At 44.9% G+C, this 13,593-nt stretch overlaps 1 protein-coding gene across 9 annotated transcripts in view; it reads right to left on the reverse strand.

Moving 5' to 3' along the window:
• Positions 1-13,593, reverse strand: part of LOC111244978 (uncharacterized) — a 184,835-nt gene that overhangs the window by 35,724 nt on the left and 135,518 nt on the right. For 8 of the 9 annotated variants that reach the window (XM_086979297.1, XM_086979293.1, XM_086979294.1 and 5 more), the window contains 2 exons: positions 12,747-12,848; positions 5,254-5,391 (listed from right to left, as the gene is read on the reverse strand). In XM_086979297.1, coding sequence (XP_086835423.1) covers positions 5,254-5,391; positions 12,747-12,848 — 240 coding nt within the window. The remainder of the gene's footprint in view (positions 1-5,253; positions 5,392-12,746; positions 12,849-13,593) is intronic. The other variant, XM_086979296.1, reaches the window with a different exon arrangement.

Consider the following 13,593-nt stretch of genomic DNA (forward strand, 5'->3'; position numbering starts at 1 on the left):
ATCGGCATTACCGACTAGTAATGGCATTGAAGAAAGGTAACAACATTAAGAGGACTAATGGCATCTTTGCGGGACTTCGTACGTTATAGCTCTACCGTGGCTGTGCTAAATAGACATGTAACGAGCGCAAATTTCTTGCCGTGTCTAACGATTCGCTTAAACGTCAGTACGACCAACTAGTGGTATTGCTATGACACTATCTCGGCATTTTCTAGTATCAGTTTTGAGCCCGTTTATGTAAGTTACACATAATCGAGCGAAGTGCTCTCAAGATGGATGTAGGCCGCAGTTTCTTGAATTTTTTGCCAACTAACTAGTTGCTCAAATGTCAGACACTTGAACTTTCTCTCATTAGGCGTGTCATGCTTTCGATTACTGTCGATGATCAGGCATCCTGAACAGTGATCAGAGATACGCTGCACGGATTCAATAAGTAATCTAATTAGGCGAGTATCATAGACAGTTCGTCGGGCCAAGCTTAAACGCGCGATGCCGATGAACAGTCGATGGTACTTTAGATGTTCGCGTTGCTCTTCTGAAGTTTGAGATTTGCGAACACCAGCCGGTTCGTCAGCCGCGCGATCTGATGCTCTGCAGATCCCTATTACTAATACGGACTAGTCTATGAGGCTTGCAGGACTTTAGGTGCTGTTGATTGTGGTAACAGCTCATAATCAAGATCAAAAGCAACCTCATCATCGATATTGGCTGAGCAACATGCGACAAGGCCCCATTAACATGATTAGTAGAGATATAATGCATCGGACTAAATGGGATTATCAGTCCGGCCCACCAACACTGTATAGCGCCCTGCCATGGAGCTAAACACTTGAATTCTGTGTGTGACTCCGTGTGTACATTGGCGGTTACTGTTGATACGTATCAGAAACGCCATAGACTAGCGTTGTGCGATCAGCGCCGCAACAGATGCGCTCAATTAGTGAACGTCGAAGATAGAAGAAGAAAGAGACAACGCTATGGCCACTGATGTTCACAGCGATGTTCCTAATGGAAGCCGTCGAAAACCGCGGTGACGCAGGTTTCTTCACACTTCACGAGCAAACGGCTGGCCGGCAAGGAAACAACAGCTCGCCATTCGAAGTGGCAGAAAAAGTACGGTATCTATGGATGGGATCGCCGTGGCTCACTCAGCAAGAAGGTGCCGTCGTTTGTTTGTTGGGAACCGAGTCAGCAGGACAACCGCTGCGGATTCTCGTGTTGATGGCGCCGATTATCCTGATGATCACGTGGCCGATGTCGATAACATCCTCACGATGTACGCATGTACATATAGGCACGTAGAAACAAACGCACAAATGACAGACACAGGATATCCGCTTAAAGACGATGATATTGGCGCGATGAGCAAATCGAGCCTATAGGTAGCAGGTCTGTTTAGCTCTACTTGAAGCGAATGATTTATAAATGGAGCCGAAGGATAATGCAACAACAGTCATCGTTCGAAATAGCCGACGTTTCGAGGTCACTACAGGAAGTTCGTAAACCGCCTCAGATGTTGTCGATCGATCGGTGCTACAAATTGATCGCAACGAATTGCCGTAGAGAAAGAAGATGGATTAGCGGAACTCCGAACAATGTCTAGTGAATGTTTTGGCCAGGGATGCGTAAAGTGTATCCAAATCTACACAATACAGCCAGCCTATACGCATCAGTAGGAGGATTCAAGAACACAGAGTTCGCAGATGATTGAAACGGCACTAGAACCGAACCGGGGTTCTTAATGGATACATTCAATTTCAAAATAAAGACGCCTTTTGTTCGGTTTTTTATCGCTCCGATCTAGATCTATATATCTATTATATAAAATACAAAAAAACAAAAAAAAAAAGATGAAAAAGCAAAGCCACTAGTAACTTGAACTGACAATCTGTTTTTGGCTAAATTAGTTCAATGGTGAGCTCAGACTTAGGAGGAAGGTTGTTGACTTTTACCGTAATATCATAGTTATTTTTTTTTTTTTTTTTGTAAATTTCGCTTTCTATTTCAGCGGTATTCATAGGCGCACTTAACTAAGAGAAAAACAATCGTAAATGTGACGTTCAGTGTTATTATTGTTGCGGTGGACGCACAACATTCGTTGCGTTTGTCGCACGGCATTTTCTAATTACTCCACTTTGTCTCTCACACTTCTGTCATATGTCGCCTATTTCCAACTTTATGCTGCTTCATTTATCTGCGTTCTTTGCCCCATGGTCCTGTGATAGGGTCCTGAGATCACCTCCCCACACAACAGGGCTCGCTAGTTGAGCTCTATACGGTACATATTACCCTAGTTATTCTTCTAGTCTATCCATAACGTCATCATGATGTTGTCTGCAATCTCCCTATGTACCTACAACTATCTATGTGTATGTTTGTGAGGGTTTCTGTGTCTCCGTACCCTAGCGACCCCTTCACCCCCGCATGCGTTTTGCGATCCACGAGTCATGAGTTTTCTCCCTCATAAGCAGATAGACTCCACCCTACACTGGTGCCTCTGCTGCTGCTGGCCTCTACGAGAGCTACTTCGACGCAACTCACAAATCAGAATCCGCTGTTGGTCCGGCGAGCCGGTCTAGCATACTTGCTTTCTATTCCTCACTGTCCGCTTGCCCCGGGCTAAGGGCTCAACACAAAAAGCGCTTTGTATGTCGTTCGTGCCGGCGGACCGCAGTCCACCCTCTCGCTTCCCAAAAACCACCTTCCACACGAGCGCCGGCTCCACTGCCACTACCATCAACGTTTGCTGCCGGCGAGACGCAGTCATGGCTACGGCCGCCCCACATCAGTAGTGAAAGCAGTAGCAGCAGAAGCTCAGAGGAGAGCGCCCACCCTATCGGTCCCTAATGGTCCCCCAAATTCCCGCGTCGCTCAGGGACCTCGGGCTTCCCTGCCTCAGCTGTCTCGAATTCTCTCCTAGTTTACTAAGGACCAACGGGAGCGGCGACTGCGTGAGCAGGAGCAGCAGCAGCAGCAGTAGCGAAATAACAGCGACAGAATCGAGGCCATGGTAGAGCGACTAGGTTAGCAGCACGGGCAGAGACAACAAAGCAGAGAGCAGATTTGAGTAGATTTGGCTCGTGCTGCGAGCGGCCAGTTGGGCAGTGGCGTTTCGCCTGCATCCAACACAAACGAGCAAACTCTACGTCGACATCACCGGGCTTTTAGCCTCTGCCCTTGCAACCGCTAGAGACTGCTTTACCCTTTCGAAGGCCATCCACAGCGAGTCCTTGTTACGCCAGCTCGTGTGGCGCTCGTGTATTATTTTATTTTGCGCTACGAACTGGCGGATGAACTTACGGGGCGGCACAGGGACACCAGTATAAGCGGGTCCCTCATTTTCTCACCCTGGCTCCTTCTGATGTCGCAAGGACAACTTCAGGCGAGTCGCTTCGCTTCGCTCTGGCAGAAACCTCAGTTCATATAGAAACGATGCACAGGAACGTGTGCAACCAGCGAGAGAGAAGAACAGAGGGACCAGCTAGGAGCACGAGAGCGCCTAAACGGAGGGAGCTGGGAGCATCGGTTAGAGTCTTGCTGCTATTGCTCCAACAGCACTAGCGCTAGCGGCAGAAATGGTGACGGAGGCACTGTTGTATGGCGCATGCCATACGAGCAAAAAATACCAACGAGATCGGCTGACAACCTCTTTGGGCGGGACAAAAAAGCCGGCAGAAGCTCGACTCAACCCCAGGCTCCGCCTTCTTTCGCCGATGTACGGTGTTCGATTCGACAGCAAGGAGAACAGAGGTAGCCAAGGATGACCCAATGGTAAGATATGGTTGTCATAATGGTTGTGAACACTTTAGCAAAGGAGTAGGCGTTGCAGGTATCCCAGTAAGCGGTCTACATGACTTTTTCATATTATCTATTGATAATATAGCATACGTCTTTTAATAGTACTCAGGGAATCAAAATAAAACAATGTTTGTAAATTAAGTACGAATCTCGCGCTGTGATCTACGTTGTGGAGCTACAACCGGCAGGAGGTTATTCAACCGTTCAGTCACCATTCAATGACACTGATTTCTCTACGGTTATTGCAAATCTACGTCACCACAAGGCTTAGCATATGTATTTAACATCTATAGCCACACATTATTTCACAAATTGCCCCGAGTGTATAGAAGCGGGTTGTATCCGTACGTTTTATGAAACCTGCACAATCTGCCGTCCTTCATATCAGAGCCAATACTGGCATCGTTAACAGCAGGAACGGATACGTTTGATTGTCGCCTAAACCATCAGTTGCTACTGATTCTCTTTGAACAGACGCCTCAGCACTGTATCTAGGATGTCCGCTTACTTATAAACGCGTTCATACACGCAAATATTTTGGAGATTTAAAAAATACGCGTTGGCGCATTAGGCAGTAAATAGAGAAAGACATCTCGAGCTGAGTTCTCCCACCACCGGAGTTATTAAATTTAAAGTCTCGAAATACACCTAACGTAGACCTCTTGGAAGCGCGACCGGCTGGCTGGTCGGCCCGTCACTGCGGTGGCTTCCAAAAAAAGCAGCAACTGCGAATAACGCGCGCGATTTGGAGTACTGAGACTTCTTTGCAGACACGCAGTAACGTGTGAAATAAGCAATGATTAAGTGGTCTTTGATTGTACACGTAGGCTGACTTGGGAGAAACTACAGCCTATTTTTAGTGTACTATCACGACAGGATCTACTTGAGGCGGTGACTTATTGTATGGTTTCAACACTGCTACAACCCTACAATGGTTGAACACGCGAGATAAACAAGTTCGTATAAAATGTTCTACCGTTGCGGTTATTATTGTGTTTGAACAGGACGAAACCCTGGCGGAAGATTCTTTACGGTAACAGAGATATGTCAGTAAAGATCTTAGCTCTTTTGATGTTCACATACGGGGGACTTAATAAAAATCTATTTGGACACGTTCAAACAAATAGTACTTACCTGCAAATATGCGATAGGTAATATCACATTAATACTGTTCAGTGCAATGCTAGAAATATACACCCTTATTACTACTCATGGGGGAACGTTTAAGTTCTGTTCATTTGAAGCTTTGAACAAAGCTTCCTGCACAGCCATCGCAAAGCACATCGAAAACGGTGCGATACATTTGTCCATGGCAGAATAACCAATCACTAAAACCAATTAAATAATTTAATTGTAATATGCAATTTACTACCTGTATTAGCACGGCAGCAATCATTTATCTCTGACCATTAATTACCTAAAGTCGTCCGCACTGTTCGAGGTTGTGGCACTCACCTGGATTCTGAACCCATTCCTGCAGAGCCTTCTGCAACCTCCTAACGTGAAGGGGCTTGGAGGCCATGCCGACAAGCGCCATTATCTCAAGGAACTCCTCTTCCCCGGCCTCGCATAACTGCTGCACATCATCCCCTCCTAGAAAATCATGGTAAACGCCAACGAACATGAATGGAATATTGGTGCTTATGTACGAGATCCTAAAACTGTAACGCCGTCAGGTTAAGACGAACGACTCATGGTGCAATCGAAGAACACGTGATGCTACAAGCCTGAACGAGTTACATGTTCTTGTATTGTATATGAAGCTCGGACGGCGTCTTTCCGTCAGAGCAAGCTGCTAAGTTAAGCAGTGGACAATAACGTCGGATGGGCACATAAAAGTGTGCCCATTCGCAGTTCCTCTACAATATCATCTGATGCGATTCGAAATATAATAGCACAGAGTAGATCTCCTTCGACCTTTAACAAAAACTTAACTAGACATTTTATTCATGGGAAAAGCAGCGGTATTTGTGCTCGGAGAACGAAAACTACCTGAGTGTTGAATAGCTTTTCTATTTTAAGTGCCCAGAACAATATTAGAACATTACAGATCCTTTTGACTAAACCCTTCGCTGAACGGTGCCACTTGTGCGAAAAAAAAAAAAGGACATTGTCTGCCTTAGTAGATGTGATCATATCAAGAAACATTTGACTTCAACTAAGTAATTTCAATTGTTTGTTCAGCTGTCACTTATAACAGCTGAACTCTTCGTGCATAAACGAAAATTTCATACGCAGGAGTTAAGAACACGATTCTGTAACAGTTTTCTAAGGTGTTCTAATTCACCTCCATTCCCTTCCACGTTATTCGTGCAGCTTTATTTCGAAACCTAGTTGCTTGACTGCTGAACACCTATAAGACTCTATGAACAGTAAAAAGCAGACATTTAAGTTTAATACGAGTACACTACATTGTGCAAAGTATTTTAACTTTATAAATTAAAAAAAGCAAATTTTCATTTTGAAATATTTAGTATCGCTATCGAGATCGGTTACGTGACACGAACGGTCTGACGTTTTTGCTCGGCAAGCATTTTAACTGTAATATATGAAGTTCCACTATCGTTACACTCGTCTTTGCTGCGGTACTAAATTTTTGCGACAGTAGACAGATATCATTGGTAATTGGCCTTTTAATGATTGTTTATTATTAATACTTCACTTCCTATTTATTTTTTAAGCATTAGTTTCTCTAAGCACTTATGCTGTGCGTTATCTCTCGTAGAGCAATAGGACGTTATGTGTGTATTCGTACTGACCTAGCTAAATATTCAACAAATATATGTCTTCGATTCAATCCGGCCTAATTTCAAATGATCAGAAAATTTATATCCAATAATATCGGGAAACTATTCGTAGGAACATATTCGTTGTTTTTCTGAGCCAACCGTTGTCACAGGTCACCAATACTTACGTTCATACAGAGATGCAACAAAGCTCCAGTCACAGAACAATCACAAACATGCAAAATGTGCTCTCATATTAAAAGATATTCCTATTCTACCTAGGACAACCGTACCCAGTCGAGAAGGGGGCACATCCCACACAGTTTCAATCAACGGTTTCATTCCTGTTTCGTAAGCTGACTGGCCCAACAAAGAAAAAACCTCCTTCAATAAACGATACATTGCAAGCTATGTTAATTAAATAGTATATATAGCTTGTAGAGTACGGAAAGTCGTCAGCGCGAATCTCTATTGGTTTGAGTTCAGCCGAGCAAACGAAATATATCCCACCAAATACTCCACGATGGAACTGCGACGTAAGCGAGTGCTTTTCAAGAGGCAATTTCCACTAGCATTCTAATTCAAGCCTCCCGCAAATCTGCCGCTCAGCGGTTGATTCGACTATTCGTTGTCCTGGGGAACGCCTAAGCGGTCCCTTGGTTATTGTTAGGTTAGGTTCAAGTTAACTTATTGGACGGAGGGGAGCGACGCCCTATCCTAGAACTTTCTCTAGGCTTGCCGATGCACGCGTGGGATTGCACCTCTGGGCGGCACCGCTCTCAGTAATAGTGGTTCGGCACGGCTACCCAGCTTGTGCTCGACTCCAAACGCAATGAACGAAAAAAGCCAAAGAGAGCCAACATCAACAACGACGGTTACAGACGCGTTGCAGCGTCTCACTCTCTTGGACTTCCATAGGACTTTTGGACTCCAGCAGCAACGCCGAGCTCGGCGTCCGTTCGTCGTTCGTCCTTCTTTCCTTCTCATCGTCCTCATTGAAACCTACGCGTTTCCCTAGCAGCGTTCTTCTTGGGCTACCACCATCACCACTTGCTGTTAACTCGCTAACCAGCTCAATGCGGGGATCTTTCTGTTCTACGATTCTCTAGCTCACTCACGCCGTCGTGCTATCTTTCCCTCTCTCCATTCAACTCGTGTGTCGTCCCTCTTATGCCCTTTTTTATCGGAGCACTTTTTCAAAAACCAAACACCCAAGCTAGAAGCAGCATCCTTATCGATGCTGATGAGGCTGGCAGGCTGAGAATCGCTGCTGAGACAGCCGTTGTTAGATTCAGTATCGGCGATGCCGAACTGTTAGTTGTTGCCAGTTGTTTACTGCTGGGTTAGGTGCCGCTGTTATAGTTGTCGTTAGTGATGATGCTGGTCCTGATAGCCAGCTGCCTGCTTGTGGAGTTGCCCTGAGAGATGAGGGCGCCACTCAGCCATGGATCAGATAGATTCTGCTGCTGCCAGCAGAGGAGGATGTCAAGGAGTTGTGTGGCACTCGCCGTTTGCTCTTGTCTATTTTCTCTCTAGTATATATAGATGACGTAGGATAGAGTAGTTCCCCAAAAATTGCCGAAAGGCCGCTCGATTGCGCAAGCGAAGACGAAACAACAGAGGACGGGGACAACTACGCGAGACGGACCCGCTCACACACAGAGATCGACACTCACACCCATGGGCTGGAGCTGTGTATGTAAGCCGCTGTATGAAGTACACCTAAGCCAACTAACGTAACCAGGAAAGCCATAAAAATAAGAAAATGCCGGCCATGCTTTGTCTGTCAAACCAGCGCCAGCAGAAACACTGGCTTGTCTACCTACGCCTCGTGGTAGCATAAAGGCACATACAAATATAGAGGCAGATATCATGCAGACAAACACAATAGTCAATTGGCCGCCGTTGCTGCTGCTGCTGCTGTCGTACGCTCCAACAGCGAATACGGGAGAATACGAAACTGACAACAACAACCAGCGGCCAGCCAGTCGGCTAACTTAACTGATGCAATCTATACAAGTATCTCTAATAATAGGATGGATGCGAACCCCACAGCGGCGCGAAGCTGAGCGTTGGCGAAAACCCCCAACTTGGCCGCCGTCAACACTGTCGCATATGGACAGAGGCTTATAGCACAACGTTCGTCGCGAGATGGACAACCCTACTAACAAGCCACAGTTCTCAAACGCGCTTCTGGCCAAAGTACTGCGAAAGTACTACCGGAATCAACGTCAAAATTCGTAGATTCCAACGTAGTGTTTTCGTCGTTTAATCGATTCAACATACCCATTGCGATGGCAGCGCTCAGAGTGCCGGTCTCATGATTCGAACTGCTGCAACAAGAACTGCACGTTGTGCACGAGCATGCCATAGTTGGTACTAGCAACGCTGCTGCTGCTGTTTTTTGGTTGGTGCTTTAAAACTATGCTGTCAGGCTAGAGCTTGTTAGAGTTACTGGTTAAGGCCTAAAGCTGTTAGGGATCAAGTACTGCTCCAGTGTGGGTAAAACGTTCTTGCAGAACGGGTTCGTTCACCAATGCAATCTCACACAGAGCACGTATTCGAGGTATTGACCTGGCTTTGACTGGCCCTAGATTAGTGCAATGGTCGTAACGGCCGCGGGCAGGGTGGCTTCATCAAAACAGAGGTGTGCGTGAATTGAAAATATCCCTTGGGACTATGACGGATATTTAAACTTTAAGGGCAACAGTTGGAATAGGGGTGATCAACGACTGGGGGTTGGTGGATCTAAAAACAAAAAAATAAAAACATTGAAAAATGGCGCCACGAGCGGCTAGTGCTGGCCATGTGTGCTATTTGCCGTTGAACGTTGAAGCAAGTGGGTAGGAAGTGCATAAATCCAAACGCTTCTATTTCATATCAATGGGTGGCAGTTGCCAGATTTGTAGGCCGATTCTACTCCTTCGTTAAATAGCGCTTCATAGTCTACTCGGAATTATAAAGCACATCAATATACAGAAATGAAAAGCACTAGTCAACGGACCAAGATTGTCGACCAATAAAAATGGTCGAAGTAAAAAAAAACTGACAAACACAATCCAACTAACGTATGTTTCAGTTCAAGTTAACGGTTAAACATTTCTCTCAAACAGAATGGGGAACGTTTTCTGTTCTGTATGTACTAGTGTGTTGATATCAATACTAATGTCTAGTACATTGTTCCCATATAGCGCACGTACTGTGTTAGAAGGAAAGGCGGCATTTTTAGAGCGCTTGATCCATGTTTAGATAGATTGTTCGTGCTAGCCGTGACGCCACAAACGAGCGAGCCTTAACTATGAATTTACAGCCTTTGCTTAATTATATTTTAAACAAATATTATCTGTTCAACGCTTATAGCGGGGAGTGGACCTAAATTAACCAAACGACTTTTCTACCATATGACGTTCTAGGATTTTCAATGCCCATCTATGCTAAGCATCGTTGTTCTACAGAACGTAGACACATAAGCTAGCAAAATCAAAGATTCTTTTCATAGACCGTCAACACTTTGGTACGGCTATGATGAGCCACATAAAATTTTCGTTGAACTGGTCGCCACTTCAGCTGGAACCAGCTTCGTCCTTCCACCTGAATAGCTTTTTAGTGATTGCCTAGTACCGCTTAAACCTTAGGACCTCGACAGTTACTCATCACTATGGTTCCTCCATTGCTCTAGTCGTGCCTATAATGTTGACATAGATGGCGTAGCGTTGACATGATTCTGGTGGCAAGTGCATGGGCTCGTGACACAGCGCTTATGGAAATTTTTGGCCGGATGTCACCTGCGCTTTTTCTCGCACTTCGCAACCCAGCCATAGCCTCAGCTCGAAATCGGAACTCGCAGTCTTCATACAGGTTGTTCTATACTACACACGAAAAGCAGATTCATCTGGGACATAGTTCAGGGACCGGCAGTTCGACTAGTTTTGTCTTCTATACTAACTGCACGAGCAAAGCGTATAGCCAGCCATGTTTTATCACACCATGCCGCGCCCATCACTCGCAACAGCCGTTTAATAGGGTGCTCTCAGCATCTTATTGGGCCATATTTCAGCCAGTGGGCCAGTGTGTCACAGCTATATATATATATATGTATATAGGTTCATATGTTATAGTATGCAAATGTGAATGTTGAACTACAGAAGGGCTCCTTGGCGTGACCTGACGGTTCCGAAGGTACTCGGTCACGCTATTGCTACGAGCTACTTGACTTGTTTATCCCATCTACTATACACTTATAAACACACACATGTGTAATGGGTAAACGAACTTCAAATGGCCAATATGTCAATCGGGTTCACAGATTTTGAACACGTCAAGTGGGTTCGAAAGGAAAGGGGATATACTCTGTCGGGTACAGGGGTTCGATCATTCTCTTTAAAACGTTTGTCAAAAATTAATAGTGAAGTGATTCAAAGCGTAATTCACAGCATAATCAATCGATAACGTTAACGCTTGTGGTGTTCAAGCGTGAAGAGTTTTTAGCTGTTAACGTTATAGGTTTTCTTTGAAACAATCCCAGCTTTAATACCGCTTTCGAATACCTATCACAGAGCGCTTTGTTCTGACAAGGAAAGATCAATAGCACCGATTGCCAGCAAAGAATCGGACTGCCAAACAGACCCGCAGGTAATGTGTCAATTCTGACGGTCAAGACAAACATCGGTGAAGACTAATCTGTGCTTGTACATGCTCGTCCTCTGTATGTGCACCACGATTCATGTCACCATAGCACTTTCTTTTCCTACCATGAAACACATGTACAGGCGGCCTTCGACACGCACCGACAGGGTATATAGATCACAGAGGAAATCTAGCCTAAACACAGGGCTAAGCGATTCTCCGAAGCAATCAATCGTCAACGCAATGGTTGAGTAACAAGCAAGCCAGCCAGCCAGCTCGTCTCAGGAAACAATGCAAGGCTTGTAGTCCATAGTACTAAACCTTATGCCTACTATGTGCCTCTTCGTAAGCCAGTAGCACAGTCGGCGTAGCTATCATGAACTCCTTGGTGGCCTGGTCGTCTATAAAAACGACACGCCACCGTCACAGGTTGATATGCCTGACATCCGACCCTCATTGCTATCGAAGTAAGAGATACACCTCTCACCGCGTCACCAAGTGACCGACTGACGAACGACAATTGCCTCCCCTCGGCGATGATCGAACCTGATGGTGTTGTGGTGACGGTGCACTTTAGAGAAGCGGATCGCGCTGCGCAACCTGTACTCGAAAGCTAACTAGGAAGTAACTCCCCAAGCAACATATGCTCGATCTGAATTCGATCGTCCGGATCATGGCAATCAGCAAATGGAGAGAGGTCAATTCGTGGAATATCGCCGGAAACGGGTTCAACAAAAAAAACTGGATGATTCCTATGGCGAACGAAAGCTTACAGCCTACTTGTCCTGCAGCAGTTTAAATGTTGTGGTTCGGTTCACACTTACACATGTATGTACTAATACATGTGTGAGTGTGTTAATTAATGTGTTAATGTGTCAGATAGCTGCCGTAATTGAACAAAAGCGAATCAGAAAATGCAGAACTCAATTTGTAGAATTCAAGTTGGTTGCTTGAGCTATCGCGTGCGTCTTATATTTCATCGTAGAAATTAATGTACAAATGGCGAATCGTAAACATGTGATGTAACTACATGAAGCTGCTAACGCTTGCGCAATGCGAAGTCTAACCCGAGACCTTTACAACCCCCGAAATGACCCTGGTCGAGGGGTGGTTCTGGTACGATATCTTTCCGAGCAGGTTGTAAACATGTCGACACTAGATTACCGGGTGCACTTAATTGGTATTACAATCATATAAAAAGCAAATACATTAGTTGGGACGTGCGTTAGGTGACAGTCGATTCTTCAACGCATGCTGGTCATTAGGGAATAAGTCACGATATCCTGGCTCGACCTTTTGTGATCGACAGGTTGTAAGGTCATAAAATCCGCATACAACATGATCCCCTCGATTTTGGTCAATAGGCAGGTTGGAACTGCGAATCAACCTGCCGACTGAGGACTAACACGGATTAAGCCTATTTACAACAGATTCCAATTTACTTCTAAATGGTTCGGCGAACCTTACGAGTGTCCCCATCAAACGACGAATGATTGATTTTTTATTGAGGTAAATAAAATGTGAAGTTGACGTGCGGTGCTCAAGCCGTTGGGCACTACTTGAGGCGCGAAGGATTTTCTGCCTGCTTTCGCTTACCTTGGCATATGAAGGTGTCAAAGTACGCAAGAAGATTTGCCCGTTGAAGAACCCTGTACAGCTGTAGCTCCGACTCGTTTGACGGCTGAGACGTCATCGCGACTGAAAAGTATCAGAGAAACGTACAAAAACCCGTGTTTATTCAAAATTGCTAGACAATGAAATAAAAAACAAACGCGCTTAACTTATTCGGCTGCAGGCTCGCAGGCCAGGGGATGGTGGACAAATGGTTTATTTTGTGGACATTAATAAATTCGCAATAGATGCCATGACCTATGCGGTAAATAAATTTATTTGTGCATTGGAGCTGACCCTTCGATTGTACATAAAAGCTCAATGATGGTAAGCAATCATTTAATTTCAAACAGATATATGTGCTCTTGAAAACATACGTCAGCTGTCCTCCATAGTGCAGCTTCGGTCGGTTTGTTTTCAAATCGCATACCCGGCTAATGGTCTGTACGGATAAGGTGTCCATCAACATTGTTTGATATCATCTAAGACGACTTAAAGCTCTACATTATGGCGAATTTCAACTCGTGTTAGCCGTTTCAACCATTTCCTTTAATACATATTAGAATGAACCCACATAGACTGTACAATCGAATAGGTTTTGGTATTTTCGGTACCTGGAACGTACCGGATTTTCGATATTTTTTGTTCCTGCGGGAATAATCCTTATCGTCTATATGATTCCCCCATTATTTGCCACTAAAAGACCCATTCGATGGCTGTACTCAGTGTTGTTGTCGGTCTTAGAAATTATATAGTATCTTTTTTTTTAATCAGCACATATATATGCACAGCGAGCTTGAATGAATAGAACCATAAACAGTTGACGAGCTAA

Source organism: Varroa destructor, unplaced genomic scaffold (assembly GCF_002443255.2).
Source record: "Varroa destructor unplaced genomic scaffold, Vdes_3.0 BEIS01000002.1, whole genome shotgun sequence".
NCBI lineage: Eukaryota > Metazoa > Arthropoda > Arachnida > Mesostigmata > Varroidae > Varroa > Varroa destructor.